This window comes from Arabidopsis lyrata (assembly GCF_000004255.2).
Source record: "Arabidopsis lyrata subsp. lyrata unplaced genomic scaffold ARALYscaffold_7, whole genome shotgun sequence".
Taxonomy (NCBI): Eukaryota; Viridiplantae; Streptophyta; class Magnoliopsida; order Brassicales; family Brassicaceae; genus Arabidopsis; species Arabidopsis lyrata.
The window spans coordinates 2,158,169-2,173,870 of NW_003302549.1; the positions used below are offsets into that span (position 1 = coordinate 2,158,169).

A 15,702-nucleotide genomic window follows, 5' to 3' on the forward strand; every position below is an offset into this window, starting at 1 on the left:
CAGTCTACTAAGGCGGTCGTACTTTCGCCTATTGGAGGCCCATATTATTCGTTTTATTTTTTATATATATAACCAAATTACAAGTTACAACACGGAAAGCTCTCGTAATAATTGCTCTAGCGAAAATTGACATTGTAATTAATTACGTGTTGGTGAGTATTAATGTTTTGTTTAAATGTTAGAAGAGCTAATTAACAAACCAAATCAAGAAATATGATTTGGCATGATTTTATCTCCCTGAGGCCCACACGAGCCACAGATAGAATTCAATTTCTTTCCTTCACGTCATAACTACTGAATAGTATTTACGAAAATTCAATTACTCACTTCAAAGTTTGGTCAGACCAACACACAATCTGAAGTCTGAATTTAATGGGTTTGGTTAAGATCAACTTGATTCAAAACTTTTTTTCTTTTTTCCATTTCTTTGTACATATAGAGACTAACCACATGATTACGACCAGCCATACAAGAAGAAGAAGAAGAAGAAGAGAGAGGGAGAGACTGTGCAAATGGTAAGAAAGAAGATTACAGATCGCGTCTACACATTGGACAAGATCCGTGCCTGAAGAGCCAATTGTCTATGCAAGGCAAGTGAAACATGTGATGACAATGTGGCAAGCTTCTCACCGTTTCACCAAGTTGAAAATCCTGCAAAAGTTACACAAAAGAAGATCAAAAATTAAAACTTTTTGTTCCACATTGGGGGAATTAAGATTTCGTTTGAGCTGAAAATGAGAAAGAAACCTGAAGACAAACAGAACATGAGTCTTTGTTGCCAGAAGCATCTAAGTTGTTCTTGCCAGTGATCTTGATTTTAGGTATTTTATCGACCAAATCTCCTGTTAACCCCTTTGAGCCACCGGTATCGAAAATACTCGAGAGCTCTTCGAAAGTTGTATCCACAGCTCCCATCTGACCAGTAAGAGGAGAGATGAATATGATCAGAGGAGATCTCATTGCGGATACGGAACCAATAACACATTGCTAATAAAACTGTACCTGACTTTGAACAGCGCTTAGCATCGCTGGACCTATTCGTTCCCGCACAAGTCTACCACTTATTAGACTAACAATGACATCAATCTACACAAAGATTAACAATAAACAAGAACCAATTAGAAGTTGAAATCAAATCTGGTACTTAAAAACAGAGCAGAGGAGAAGTTTAAATGAAGATCTCAGCTCACCAAGTAGAGGAGACATCCAAAACGTGACTCATTAGATTTCCAGAGAACAAGAGATGATTCAAAGACTTCGATAGAGAAAACAGCTCCTGAAATGGCTCCAACTGCTGCTCCTCGGATGAATCCACTCTCGGTTTCTTGGCCTATCAAGGCTCCAGTAAGTGCTCCAAGCAGTGTGCCCACTGAAGAAGAGAAAAAGGAAACAACTTTCTTAGCTCTACATCAAACCAAAGTTGCAGATTCTGTCTAATCATCAGCAAAGAGCTATCAATGATCAAATCAATCCAAAGAAGGACAAAAGCTTCATAAAAGTTTCGGATTTGCACCGCACAGAGACTAAATTGGGAGAAGAGCAAGTTTCTACATTCTTGAACAGAATCAAGAACTTATGTAAATAGGAAACGAGAGGCCGACCTAATGCGAAGAAGAAAGTCAAGATCGCCGAGAGAATTGTCCCTAAAACAGCGGAGAGGGTGAAACGACATGCGTCTTTAATCCTTTCCACGAAATTCCCAAGAGAAGGACACGAAGAGATAGGACAAAACCCAGATTGGAATCTAGAAGATGCCATTTTTTTACAGAACCCTCCAAAGATTAAAGGCTGGTGAAAATATATAGAGAAAGAGACTCGAAACAATCTACGGTAAAAACGAAAACAGAGCTCAGTGGAGCTTATACAAGAGAAGAGAGAGAGAGAGAGAGAGAGAGAGAGAGAGAGAGAGAGAGAGAGAGAGAGAGAGAGAGAGATGAGAAAGAAGATAGAAGAAAGAGGAGAGATGGGTTTTGCTTAGCCCTTAAGAGAGAAGATCCGATGTCTGGCCTACTTGCAATTAAAGCTTTCGGTCGTCGTTTCCTTTAAATTTTTTAACCTCGAGTAGGTGAGGTAAAATCTAGGGTTTGCCTGTCAAGATCGATGTTCAAAACACCACTGCAATGTTTTTATCATTTCAATGCTTGAGAGAAGGAGAGAGGTAATTAAAGAGAGATAAGCGCGCAAGCTAGATCAGCGTAAATAAAGATATTTATAATTAATAAAATCATATCTTCATTTTTTACATATATTTTAAATGTGATAGATTATTTAAAGTGGAAGTCCCTTGCCCCATTGGTTGATCAAGGGTTGATTAATGCTTTTATATCAAAAAGTTTGGGGTTCGAATCCTAGGTATTGCGATTTATTAACAAATTTGCAGATTAATGGAGGTAAGTGTGCAAGAGATCTCCAGCGATGTACAATTATAGCCGTTCGCCAGGATTCTACGCAGAGAAGGAAGTGTCGCCAGGTCGTGGATCATTGAAGGTATTCATCAAGATTACGAAGAAGGAAGTGTAGTCTGTCGTGAATCATGTAAGGGTCGGAAGGAATTGTCAGTTGTAGAATCATCTATGTAACAGTTCTCATAATTTTGCAATTAATAATAAATCTAGACGATAAAAACAAAAAAAATAGATTATTTGAATTACAAGGAAATACGGGAGATATTTAGATTCTCTGAATATATCCAAAATATGGTAGGGTCCTTTACGAATAATACAAGCAATCAGAAGAAACAATTAGATACGAAACAGATACAATTTCTATACATGTTAACTATTTGAGGAAATTTTAAAATCTTATTTGATTATGCCTTTCCTTTTATAGTAAGTTCCTTAATATGAGCAATACTTTATTGTTATACCAAACTAAATAGGGTACGGTGAGACTTTGTTATTGTGCTAGCTATTACGTGCCAGAAGCTGAAATACCCTTTACCGTTTTTATATTGTGTAGCTATGTAATGTTTCTAATTAGTTGATCATCAATTCATCATGGTCTATATAGCGATCCATTTTCCAAAAAGAACAAAAAAACCGTACTGTTGTCAAAGCAAATCACAACATTTTTTTATGTGTTACATATATCAAGACTAAACGTTTCATTTCAGATTTAAAAAATTACATAAATTTAGCATTGAGATAATTACAGACAATGCCTCATCTAATGAGTATCGACTACAACATCACCTTTTTTTTGCATCATATATACTGCAGGGGATCATTTTCTTATAATTTCGATCTTTCATAATTCTTTATTGTCATAAATCATATAGTATTGTTAAAAGAATCAATTATGGATTTACCATTTTTTTGGATGGCATTTGTGGATTTTGCCCTTTTTTGAATAGTTTATAGATTTTACCCTTTTTCAAGCTACGGAAATATGATTTAACATGCGTTTTATTCGTTATGTTTGGGTTTAGTCGGTTGTGGTTGTTCTTAGGGTTTAGTATTTTGTATAAACTACGTATTTTTACTAAAAAAAATCGTAAATACGTACATTTTTAAGTGTAAAAAATGGCAAATCCGTAAGATTTTAATGAAAATGGCATTTTCAAAAGATTTTGATAAAAAAGAGCAAAATCAACAATAATCCCTTAAAACTAGTATATATGTTTACGAATCAATTATGGATTTGCCATTTTTTGTGATGGCATTTGTGGATTTTGCCCTTTTTTGAATAGTTTATGGATTTTGCCCTTTTTCAGGCTACGGAAACATGCGTTTTATTCGTTATGTTTGGGTTTAGTCGGTTGTGGTTGTTCTTAGGGTTTAGTATTTTGTATAAACTATGTATTTTTACCAAAAAAAATCAGAAATACGTACATTTTTAAGTGTTAGAAAATGACAAATCCATAAGATTTTTTGCAAAAATGACATTTTCAAAAGATTTTGGTAAAAAAGGGCAAAATCAACAATAATCCCTATGTTTACTGAAAATATCAGATGTAAGAATTGCTGCGTCTACGAAAAATAGTTGACAAATATTTTTTCAACCGTAGCATAGTTGACAAAAAAGAAATATATATTTACCCCAAAATTCTATTGACACAAGGGGCAATTAATGGTCCGGAAGCTGGTCCCATGAGTGATTAAATTGAAATCTAACCATATGCATGATACATGGTTGCGTGTCACTTACATACATTTCTTGTATGTTTAGTTTCACTGCTGAGAGTGAGTTTCTCTATGTATTGTATTTGTATTGAACTTGGACGATTGTGTTTTACTAGTTTTCCTCCCAAAAGAAAAATCGTATTACTGATGATACTTCAACTAAAATTTGGTCTCCACACCACTCTCCTGTAAATCATTTTACAAAAATTTCTATATTTACGTGAGGATATTATTGAACATGACAAACATAATATTTTATGAGTACGTATTTGCATCTTGTGACAAAGAATTAAGTGTTACTTCTTTTTTTAAAGATAAAAATTAACAATGGGTAAGTGAAAGTAACGGAATTTTACCTAGAAGTGATATTATAATATAAAAAGTGGAAAATAAAAAGCCAAATAAACAAAGAAGATATAATTATGATTGGTAGGTTATCTACATGCTGACCCACGTCACATTTTACCGGTGCGTCTTTGAATGGCGTGATTGATAATTTAACCCGACCACCACTTGTATCTGCTCCTTAATTTATTTGTATGAATCTTAATTTATTTGTATGAAATCATCATTAAATCAACTCCATAAATATCAGATACTTTATATGGTTTCGTCCATATTAAAAATAAACAAACGTATATACGATCCAACAAATTGAAAAAGACGATAAATGGACGAAATGACAAAAGTGTGTAAAGAAGACGAAATCATGAGTCTCTTTCTCGTGTAGTAAAAAAAGTCGAAATCATATGAGCCACCGCCCACCAATTCTAAAAACCACTCCACTCCGTTAAACATAGTTGTCGATATTTATGATGTAATAGTAATATCTACATCTTCTTGTAACTTTTTTAAAAATTTACACAAAGGTGCTTCAGATTCTAGCTAGGGACTGAATTAGTGAGGTTTCTTAAAAGCAGATACACTGACCACGATCGCAACTACTACTAATAGTTAGTAATAGATTTTTAGCTGGATATATTGATGGACAATGTTTTAATGCAGATCATAATATTTAAGAGACGAGAAGTACTGTTGCTAAGAATAAAATTAAATATACACATCTAATCATGGTCTCAACAAGGAGGGATCGACGTCGATCAATAAAGTAATCAACTCAGCTTTCATTCTATTGAGCCCAATTTCATTCTAATCTGATTTGCTAATTATGGATAACCAGTTTTTTCTTTTCCTTTTTCCTTCTTCGTTTTATAGTTTTCAGCTAAAGGACATCGTTTAATGTGACTTCATAACGACCCCGTCTGGGCTAGACCAAACCAGTTATAAAGATGGGTTGGGCCCAAATTAATTAGAACATCAAACTCGAACGGAGCGACCCATAGTCAAAATAAATATGTATTTTTCATTGTATTTTTTTAATGGTTGCATGCAGGTGGTGGCGATTTTTTTTGGTGAATTAATGACGATCATTGAGTTTATATGTTTGTCAGCAAATAAGGTTTTTATTAACGCCTTTTAAAATTGAGAAACCTTGAAGAAAATTGGATACATGAAACTAGTCAACTAGATACTACAATTTTATAGATAAGAGGCACATATGACAATAACATAAGGATTTTACAAGTTTGTGAAAATAAAATCCGATTAAACAGATATCATTCACTTGATACAAAAAAGCAAATAATGGATATTCACAAAAAAAAAGAAGTAGGAAGATTAAGAAAATAATTTTTTTTAAAAAAATCAAACATCCATCAGTTCTGACGAAAAGAGCCAACCACGGATCTGTCAGATTTATTTCCTTCTTACATAAAAAAATCTTAATCGGCTCAGACTCGTGGTAGCCTCACCAACTCCGCTAATAAACTTCCTCTCTTCTGGAACAGATCTCTCTACTTCGCTTCTTCACTCGACTTGTATCATCATCCATGGGTATCGATCTTACCAGTTTACGATCAAAAATGATTCATGTTTCTCATTTCTTGTTCTCGCCGATGCTGATTAATCAGCTATTTTCGTTTTTTTTTTTTTTTGAAATCTGGTTCTGTGTTTGATTTTCTGTGTCGATCTTTGTTTCTGATTTTTTTTTCAGCTTCCGAGAATCCTTTCCGGGGCATATTGAAGGCGTTAGAGAAGCCTGATAGTGGCGAATTCGGTAACTACTACAGCTTGCCTGCTTTGAACGATGCCAGGATCGGTGAGTTTGCTTTATCTCTTATCGATGTTTAGGTGAAAATGTTGTTATGATCTCGTAGTTGTGATTTTTATGAGTTTTGATTTGAGAGAAATGTTGTGGTGGATGCAGATAAACTACCTTATTCCATTAGGATACTTCTTGAATCTGCCATACGTAACTGTGATGAGTTCCAAGTTAAGAGCAACGATGTTGAGAAGATTCTTGATTGGGAGAATACTTAGAAATTCCATTCAAACCTGCTCGGGTTCTTCTTCAGGTACCGCCTTAGAAATGATTGCGATGCACAATCTCATCGAGGAGATAATGTTGCTGATTTCCTGTACATGCTCGAAATGTGTATTCGTTTTTCAGGACTTTATTGGTGTCCCTGATGTTGTTGATCTTGCTTGCATGAGAGATGCCATGAATAATCTCGGTGGGGATTCTAATAAGATTAACCCGCTGGTTAGTTTCCTTGCTAATTACTTGAGATTGGCTAATATCATGTATCCTTCTGGTATGCTATAAGGTTTGATACAAGGCATTGATAATTGCAGGTCCCTATAGATCTTGTCATTGATCACTCCGTTCAAGTTGATGTGGCGAGATCAGAGAACGCAGTACAGGCAAACATGGAGCTTGAGTTCCAGCGTAACAAGGAAAGATTTGCTTTTCTTAAGTGGGGCTCCAATGCCTTTCACAACATGCTTGTCGTACCTCCTGGATCTGGAATAGTTCATCAAGTAAGTAGAGGATTCAGGGACAACGGAATTGGTTAAACTTGGAAGTATTTTTTATGCTTATTCAAGATATACTAACTTCTATAATTTTGCAATTGATAGGTCAACCTAGAATACCTTGCCAGAGTTGTTTTCAACACAAATGGACTTCTTTACCCAGACAGTGTTGTTGGCACAGACTCTCACACCACTATGATTGATGGACTGGGTGTTGCTAGATGGGGAGTTGGCGGTATAGAAGCGGAAGCTACCATGCTTGGTCAGGTAGATTAGATGATGCTCTTTCGGTTAGCTGACTGTCTAAACTCTTTCTGACACTTTGGTTCTAATCTAGGGATGATTCTTTGGCAGTTGAAGTTTATTTTATTATAAACTACATCCTTTTAATAATTCTAATGGAGTTTCCATCTCTTTCTATGCAGCCAATGAGCATGGTCCTGCCCGGTGTTGTGGGTTTCAAGCTAACAGGAAAACTAAGAGATGGAATGACAGCTACTGATTTGGTCTTAACAGTTACTCAAATGCTGAGGAAACATGGAGTAGTTGGAAAGTTTGTTGAATTCCACGGTACATTCATGAAAGATTTGATATCATATGTCACTTCTTTACTTACGCAGTACCTAACTGAGTTAGGCTAGCTCACATATGTATCTACTGCTTTTTCATACACAGGGGAAGGGATGAGAGAATTGTCTTTAGCTGATCGTGCTACAATTGCCAATATGTCTCCTGAGTACGGTGCAACCATGGGATTCTTCCCAGTTGACCCTGTCACGTTGCAGTATTTAAGGTTGACAGGCAGGAGCGATGAAACTGTAAGAAAATGCACAAAAATGTCACATTTAGGGTTGCAAGGAAAATCTTCATAATTTAGTGTGCTAAAGAGTTTCATAAGGGTATTGATTTGTGAATTGAATTGTAGGTCTTTACGATAGAGGCGTATTTACGAGCAAATAAGATGTTTGTGGATTACAGTGAGGTAAACCTTGGGGATCCCTAATGCTTCATTTCTTATGCCTTTGTCATATATCATATTGCATAATATATGCTTCACTTTGAACTTGTTACACATCTCAGCTAGAGAGTAAGACAGTTTATTCCTCATGTCTGGAATTGAATCTTGAGGATGTGGAACCTTGTGTTTCTGGTCCCAAGAGGTACTATTAGTGAATGTTTCGACAGAAAATTATCCAGGATCCATTCTACTTACAATTTCTATTCTCTATGTACAATACAGGCCTCACGATCGTGTTCCTTTGAAGGAAATGAAGGCAGACTGACATTCGTGCTTGGATAATAAAGTGGGATTCAAGGTTAGTACTCTCCTTTCTGTTGAGAAGATGTGAATGCTTGCATTCTTGAGAGCTTAATCTGTAGGAAATTATGGCACCTCTAGCTAATGTTACTGTGATTATGAAAGAGTAGTAGGTATTATGTCGACGTATTCGAGTCTTTTAGCGGGTCCGATAAAATAACTGTGTCCTGCAACACTTCTGATTTTATAATGTAGTTCCATTGTTTCAAAAATAGTGGTTAGTGATACTACTTATCCATGATTTTCCAGGATTTTGCTGTACCTAAAGAAGCACAGAGTAAGGCTGTAGAGTTCAATTTTAACGGGACCACAACACAGCTTAGACATGGAGATGTTGTTATAGCAGCAATCACCAGTTGCACAAATACCTCGAACCCTAGTGTAATGCTTGGCGCTGCCTTGGTTGCAAAAAAGGCCTGCGAACTAGGACTGGAGGTTTGACTACTTGTGTGATCGTGTTTTAATATCTTTCTATGCAATGGAAATAATAGAAGTGTTTGAAATTTTTTTATTATTAGGTTAAGCCATGGATTAAAACTAGTCTTGCACCAGGCTCTGGAGTTGTAACAAAGTACTTGGCAAAGAGGTACTGCTGATACACCGTTGAATGTTTTGTTATTTATTTCCTTATCCTCTGTATTATGTGGTCCTGAGTTTTCAAGTTTTGCAGTGGCTTGCAGAAGTACTTGAATCAGCTTGGCTTCAGTATAGTTGGTTATGGGTGCACCACATGCATTGGAAACTCAGGGGATATCCATGAAGCTGTGGCTTCAGCAATAGTTGATAATGGTAAGTCCTCAAGTAGTTAATGATGTAATGCTTATTCACTTGAATTTTTGAAGGTCAAACTAAAATATTTCTCATATATGTACAAGACTTGGTGGCATCCGCTGTGTTGTTCGGGAACAGAAATTTTGAGGGACGTGTTCACCCGTTAACAAGGGCTAACTATCTAGCTTCCCCACCGCTTGTTGTAGCCTATGCTTTGGCTGGAACGGTATGTTAATGCTAACTCTAAAGCCATTTCCCAACAATCAAGCATTCATGTTATATGAAGCACAGAATCATTCCCATGAATATTCTTGTAGGTTGACATTGATTTTGAGACACAGCCCATTGGAACAGGGAAAGATGGCAAACAAATATTTTTCAGGGACATCTGGCCCTCTAACAAAGAAGTTGCTGAGGTAAATATATATGGGCTGCTCGTGCAATACGTAAACCATGAGACTTTATAAGTAGACGGAATGTCAAATTCTCTGTTTCAAATTTTCAGGTTGTTTAATCTAGTGTCCTTCCTGATATGTTCAAAGCTACATATGAAGCAATCACCAAAGGAAATTCCATGTGGAATCAGTTATCTGTCGCGTCAAGTACTCTCTTTGAGTGGGACCCGAAATTGAGTGGGACCCGAAATCAATTTACATTCACGAGCCACCTTATTTCAAGGGCATGACCATGTCACCACCCGGTCCACATGGTGTGAAAGACGCATACTGTTTACTCAATTTTGGAGACAGTATTACCACTGATCACATCTCACCAGCTGGTACCATCCACAAGGACAGTCCCGCGGCTAAGTACTTGATGGAACGAGGTGTGGACAGAAGAGACTTCAACTCTTACGGGAGTCGCCGTGGTAATGATGAGATTATGGCAAGAGGCACTTTTGCAAATATCCGTATTGTCAACAAACACCTGAAAGGAGAAGTTGGTCCCAAAACAGTTCACATTCCCACAGGAGAGAAGCTGTCTTTCTTTGATGCTGCCATGGTATAATCTCACACCTTTTTTTTTATCTTTTCTAAAACATCAAATTCTAGCTCTTGGTCATGCGGTTGGGTTAGGATTACGATAAGTACTACTGCTCAACTCTTAGCTACAGGTCTATTGTATCTAGCGTAGGACTGAATGTAGCAGATTAGAGCTGCTATGAGTTGTGTTAGAGAACAGTTAGTGAATGCTGAGGTAATAATTATGTCTCAGCAGATTGTACTGGGGCTGGAAATTTTGTGGTTTGGTTCTCTGATTTGGTCAATTGGAATTAGAATAGCAGTTCATAGCTTTGTTCTTATCAGATTATTTCTCTTTTCGTGCTTGTACCAGAAATACAGGAACGAGGGACGTGACACAATCATTTTGACTGGTGCTGAATACGGTAGTGGAAGTTCTCGCGATTGGGCTGCCAAGGGTCCAATGCTTCTGGTACATCTCTGGCGTAAACGCTTGCTCAGGCTTTTTCTGTATTTAACCAACACGTTTTTACACTTGTTTTACGCGAATTCTTTAAAAAATTGTAACAACAGGGTGTGAAAGCTGTGATTTCAAAGAGCTTCGAGCGAATTCACCGAAGCAATTTGGTGGGAATGGGAATCATACCTTTGTGCTTCAAGACATGAGAAGATGCTGAGACACTAGGCCTAACGGGTCAGGAGCTTTACACCATTGATCTCCCAAACACTGTTAGTAAGATCAAACCAGGACAAGATGTAACAGTCATCACAAACAATGGCAAATCTTTCACATGTACACTCCGATTCGACACAGAGGTCGGTCATCTCTCGATGATATATTTTCGCGCTTTCGTCTTGAGTTTTTTTTTAGCTTTAAATCAGAATTAGAATACTTTGTAAGAGGAGTTTGGAATGGGCAGGTGGAGTTGGCTTATTTTGATCACGGAGGGATATTGCAGTATGTTATCAGGAACTTGATCAAACAATAAATCTGGTAAGCCACCAGAGACTTGAGTTATATATCCAAAGGTTTGTTGCAATAAAAATGTTTGCAGTGAGGAGGACGAGAATGATGTTAATTAAAACTTTTGCTTTTGTTCTCCTTCATCTTTTGCTTCTTGCTAGTCAATTGGAACCATTATCACTGTCGAGTCATTTTTTATTTCAAATAAACATGCGAACGTTTTTTTTTTTTTTTTTTTTGTCATACTCATTGATAGAAGTATATTCTACCAGTGGAAAATAAACACACGTATATTGTAGTTTTTGACAGCAGAAAATAACCAAAGTAACCTAAAGAATGAAATTATCAGACAATCCAAAGGATTCAATTCATCATCTCTCGAAGTGAGGGTAAGAGCTTACCTCTTGGAAAGTTATTAAGTGTTGAACTTATGAAAGCGGAACCATTTGGTTGATGCCCACTTATTTCCTTTGATTACTGGACTCCCACCTAAATCAAACAAACAAATTTTTGAGAGATTTGTTTTACATCTAATGATCTCAACAAGTAATTAATTAAGGGTTTATTACGATTTAAAACAAGTTTAGAGAAAGGCAACGTATCTCTATATCTCTCTCTCTCTTACCATGCTTACTCGACGGGTCTTGAGACCCGTCAGGTCTCATGCTCCAAAAGAGTAAAGCGTCTCCCTTCTTCGGTCTAACAGAGACTCCTTTTTTACTTTTAATTCCTTTGGCTTCAGGGAACACTGTTTCGCCGCCTTTATCAACGTCCGAGCTAATTAGTTATACGATGACAGAAAAAAGAAGATTAATATTGTGTATTTCTTTTTTTACGTGGCTGATGAGAAAGATTATAAGGATTTTATTTATGGTTTACATACAGATACATAAGAACAGTAGCAATTCTTTGAAATCCGTCAAAGTGAGGCTCAAATTTCTGCCCAACTTCATAATGGATCACTTGAAGCGCTTCTCCGTTTTCTGCACTTAAATTACATTAACTCCACAATAATGTAATGATCTTAGACCTTGTTTGATCCGAAAATCCAAACTTTGGACAGTTTAAAACAGAAGCCACATACATACCTTCAGGAATGAAGGTGAATTCTGAAATCCTTTTCTCAATCTCTTTCACGATTTTGTCATGTCCTTTTCTAAGAAAAGTTCCTGAACTCGTCCGTGAGCTGCACCACATTAACAGAATTCCAAATCTCAAATCTTTCCAAACTAAACCTGAAGAGGGAAAAATCAAAATGAAAACAGAGTACATATATAACCTGCTTTCTTCACCCAGTCCGGTTATCGCATTGCGCACCTTGGACCTCGCCATACTAGGTTTCGCGAGGCTAATCAAGTGTTCACATTCTTCGTTTGTCTTACAAAATTTAAAGAAGAGAGCCTAAGATCAAATCCTAAACTATATGAACTAACATGACGAAGATGTTACGTTCTCATCATCAAGCATAGATATAAAAAACCTAAACAAAAAAAATTATCCCAAATTAAGAAGCAAAGAGAATTACCAAGAAATTATGGTAAACGAAAGCTCTAGGCTCCTTCGCTATGACTTCGAGCCAACGCTCACTTGGAAAGCGCAACGATGCAGCAACCTTCATGTTACAAGTGTTGTTAACAAGGGGGACAAAGAACACAACAAGATCATGTCCTTAGTTTTTTCCTCAATTTTCACATCCACGGACACTTGTTCACCGACTAATGCATCGAACGTGTTGATGTGCTGCATTAGATCTGAAGTTTCATATATCTTCAGCCCGTGCAACCTCTGCCTCAGATACAGTATGGTAGACAGTGACGTCGACTTAGACATTGAGTTCGCAAATGAATAAAACATATGAACTCGTAACAAAACTTAAGAGAGAAAACGAATTTAGGGTTTTCCTTTTATGAATTGTGTGATTCATATATAATTCTATAGAACCTCCTTTTTATACAAGTCCCAAAAAAAAAAAAAAAAAAACAACAAATTCTCGAGAAGTTTAATGAATAGGAATATTAGGGTGTCTGTGTGTGCTTTCAAAGATGGATTCTCATTAGCCATAATGCCTTTGGTAAATTTTCTATTGTTAGTGTGTGCTTTCAAAGATGGCTATACTATATGCTTTGAAAGGTTAAATATGGCTCAAGTGTTCTATGATTCCAGGGCTACAAGAGGTCCCTTAGGACTGTATATGTCTATCTTGTGTTTATGTATGTGGATTTAAAACATTTTGCAGATAGGTAAAAAAAAAAAACTCAACAGTAGATTGTTGGAAAGAGTCGAAAAGTGTGGTGAGTAACTCACCTGTATAATTTTAACATAACAAAAGAAATTTTCACGTTTCTTTTTGTTTAACAAAAAAAAAACTTGTGTCTTCTTTTTGTTTCATCTAATTAAAACACAATCAATTATTCGTTGGGATTCTTACACACCAAAAGGAAAATTGTTCGTATACATACGTATTTATTTATTATGTGTATCAATAAGATTTAACTTAAAAGGGCAGAAAGTGGTTTTGATGGTGCAGCGTTTGAGAGCTTCTGAGAGACGTATCAGGATGAAATTGACAATGATACACATACTAGTACATGTTGGTGGGATCATAGAAATCTGCAAAAGACGACAGAAACATTAAAACAATCTTGAGAGACAATGCAAAGTGAGGTTTAGTGCTTAATTACCTCTTCAAAAGCTATCTTCTTTTTGTTCAAGTCAATTGTACTCGTGAACGTGAAACCATTTAGTTGATGACCACTTGTTTCCTTTGATCACTGGACAACCACCTATATCAATCAGACAATATTTTGAGAGTCTCTACTAGTTCAAGATTTCAAATGGGTTCTCTTGAGATTTAAAGAAGTTTGAAGAAAGGCACACCATGCAAACTAGAAGGGTCTAGAGAGGCGTCAGGCTTCATGCTCCAGAAGAGTAAAGCATCTCTCTTCTTTGGCAGAACAGAGAGTCCTTCTTTACCACATTGTGAGAGCTCGTCCCACCATGGGACATCACTAATGTTTCCTTTGGCTGCAGGGAAAACTGTTTCGCCGCCTTCATCAACATCCGAGCTAGGTAGTACAAATCAAAGAAATAAGATCAATTAACAAAGGCATTGTGGCTAATGAGAAAGATTGTAATGGTTTTATGGTTACATTACAGGTACATAAGTACTGTAGCAATTCGTTGTCCTCCTTTCCTGACATTGAACTCATCGAAGAAATAGTCATGGTGAGGCTCATATTTCTGCCCAACTTCATAATGGAGAACTTGTAGCCCTTCTCCATTTTCTGCAATTACATTACATTAACTCCACAAGAAAATTCCGAAACAAAGAAACTGATATGAAGTGATGATCTTAGACAATCAGCATTTCCTTTTTTCGCTCCGAAAAATCCAAACTTGTACTAAGATTTGGACAATTAAAAACAGAAGCCACATACCTATAGGAATGAAGGTGAAATCTGAAATCCTATTCTCAATCTCTTCCACGATTTCGTCATGTCCTCTTTTAAGAAAAGTTCCTGAACTGGTTCGTACTCTGCATAACCAAGGGTTTTGCAAATTTAGAATTCTCTCAAATCTTTCCAAACTAAGCTTGAAGGGCGAAAATGACAAGACTATAATACAGAACCTGCTGTCTATGCTCTTTCCGGTTTTCACATCAACCACCTTTGATTTCACCATACTAGGTTTCGCTAGGCTAATCAAGTGCTCACATTCTTCATTTGTCTTACAAAATTTAAAGAAACAGAGCATATAGATCAAATTTTCAAACCTTTGTTAGCTTGTCTGACAAGAAACACTTAAAAACTATATGAACTAGCATGAAGATGTTAGCTAACTTGTGATCAAGCATAAAACAAATCCTGATCAGAAATTTATCCGAAAAAATTACCAAGAAATTGTGGTAAACGAAAGCTCTAGGCTCCCACGAGATAACTTCGAGCCAGCGGTCACCATTACCGTCTTCTTCGTCTCCATAACTCTCCCTACTTAATAAATTCAAAAGCTATTACTTAAATAACTCTAATGTAACAAACGAAAACACAAAACATCAGAAAAATCATATCCCTAACCTCTCCTCGATCGTTTGTACAATGGTGGTCAAATCCATCGGCCTAGAAGAGCTCTTGTTGGTGTTAGGTAGTGAAAGGATTCCGAGACCGACAAGGATCAAAATGACAAAGAGTCCAAGTATGAGAACTGTGAAAGCTTGCGTCGAAAAAGATTTACGCGGCTGATTACGGAGGTGTTTCGGTTTCTTCGCCATTTTTGTTTGATTGTAGAAAGTTGAAGAATCCTATAGAGAGATCTAAATCAAAAGAACAAAAACGTTACACTGAAAACATGCATTTGAAGATAAAAGCTATAAGTATAATAATTTTTTGGTTGTTTTGTTTACGTCTTAGCGTGGCTGTTATATACATAAACAAAGTGGCTTCACATAACTTGACCATAGAGTTGGGACTATGCCTCCGTGTAATATTTATTTGCTAGTTTCCCCGTATTAATGAGTTCACCCTACTTTGCTACAGTAAAACAATAATTTCATTTTATTAACTCCCAACTCATTCATTAATCACTTTTGGAATATTGAAGGAGTTTGGTATTTCCTATTCCGAAGATGAAATGAAGATAATTAAACGTTTCAATCTAAATTACAATTATAGTCTTTGAGCTTAGGGACTCCTCTTC

The 15,702-nt window shown here is 36.5% G+C and overlaps 4 protein-coding genes and 1 pseudogene across 5 annotated transcripts; 2 read left to right on the forward strand and 3 right to left on the reverse strand.

Moving 5' to 3' along the window:
* Positions 1-364: 364 nt before the first annotated feature.
* On the reverse strand, positions 365-2,153 carry LOC9305128 (NEP1-interacting protein 1). Its single transcript, XM_021019967.1, has 5 exons — positions 1,602-2,153; positions 1,191-1,369; positions 1,003-1,086; positions 748-915; positions 365-651 (listed from the first exon to the last, which is right to left on the reverse strand). The coding sequence occupies exons 1-5, from the start codon at positions 1,756-1,758 to the stop codon at positions 529-531; spliced, it is 711 nt and encodes a 236-aa protein (XP_020875626.1). The 5' UTR covers positions 1,759-2,153; the 3' UTR covers positions 365-528.
* Positions 2,154-4,448: 2,295 nt separating this feature from the next.
* LOC110226119 lies at positions 4,449-6,500 on the forward strand (annotated as a pseudogene).
* Positions 6,501-6,630: 130 nt separating this feature from the next.
* Positions 6,631-11,241, forward strand: LOC9305129 (aconitate hydratase 1). Its single transcript, XM_021019638.1, is given in 18 exon segments — positions 6,631-6,723; positions 6,816-7,001; positions 7,101-7,262; positions 7,421-7,565; positions 7,671-7,813; positions 7,921-7,977; positions 8,076-8,155; positions 8,236-8,311; positions 8,563-8,748; positions 8,832-8,899; positions 8,984-9,102; positions 9,189-9,310; positions 9,402-9,500; positions 9,590-9,697; positions 9,700-10,086; positions 10,420-10,518; positions 10,620-10,862; positions 10,967-11,241. Coding segments are annotated over 18 exon segments (2,403 nt in total). The 5' UTR covers positions 6,631-6,669; the 3' UTR covers positions 11,036-11,241.
* A 91-nt stretch (positions 11,242-11,332) lies between these two features.
* LOC9303124 (probable prolyl 4-hydroxylase 11) lies at positions 11,333-12,984 on the reverse strand. Its single transcript, XM_021019639.1, is given in 5 exon segments — positions 11,333-11,787; positions 11,894-11,993; positions 12,099-12,411; positions 12,536-12,630; positions 12,633-12,984. Coding segments are annotated over 5 exon segments (945 nt in total). The 5' UTR covers positions 12,865-12,984; the 3' UTR covers positions 11,333-11,582.
* Positions 12,985-13,249: 265 nt separating this feature from the next.
* LOC9305130 (probable prolyl 4-hydroxylase 8) lies at positions 13,250-15,553 on the reverse strand. 2 transcript variants are annotated; one of them, XM_021019637.1, is made up of 8 exons: positions 15,084-15,553; positions 14,903-14,999; positions 14,639-14,736; positions 14,448-14,545; positions 14,165-14,294; positions 13,888-14,075; positions 13,692-13,793; positions 13,250-13,620 (listed from the first exon to the last, which is right to left on the reverse strand). In XM_021019637.1, the coding sequence occupies exons 1-7, from the start codon at positions 15,275-15,277 to the stop codon at positions 13,723-13,725; spliced, it is 876 nt and encodes a 291-aa protein (XP_020875296.1). In that variant the 5' UTR covers positions 15,278-15,553; the 3' UTR covers positions 13,250-13,620; positions 13,692-13,722. The 2 variants fall into 2 exon arrangements, with proteins under 2 accessions (XP_020875296.1, XP_002869059.1); XM_002869013.2 differs by having other exon boundaries at positions 14,903-14,996; positions 15,084-15,551.
* Between the last annotated feature and the right edge of the window lie 149 nt (positions 15,554-15,702).

Bases quoted from the DNA above. Each gene is read 5' to 3' on its own strand.
- LOC9305130 (XM_021019637.1), bottom strand. From the start codon at position 15,277: ATGGCGAAGAAACCGAAACACCTCCGTAATCAGCCGCGTAAATCTTTT. The intron at 14,546-14,638 runs GTTCTGTATTAT...TTGGTTATGCAG, and splicing joins GGAAAGAGCATAGACAGCAG to AGTACGAACCAGTTCAGGAA. The intron at 14,076-14,164 runs GTAATGTAACCA...TGTACTACCTAG, and splicing joins GCTACAGTACTTATGTACCT to CTCGGATGTTGATGAAGGCG.
- LOC9305128 (XM_021019967.1), bottom strand. From the start codon at position 1,758: ATGGCATCTTCTAGATTCCAATCTGGGTTTTGTCCTATCTCTTCGTGT. The intron at 1,087-1,190 runs GTGAGCTGAGAT...ATCTTTGTGTAG, and splicing joins TTGGATGTCTCCTCTACTTG to ATTGATGTCATTGTTAGTCT. The intron at 916-1,002 runs GTACAGTTTTAT...CTTACTGGTCAG, and splicing joins TAAGCGCTGTTCAAAGTCAG to ATGGGAGCTGTGGATACAAC.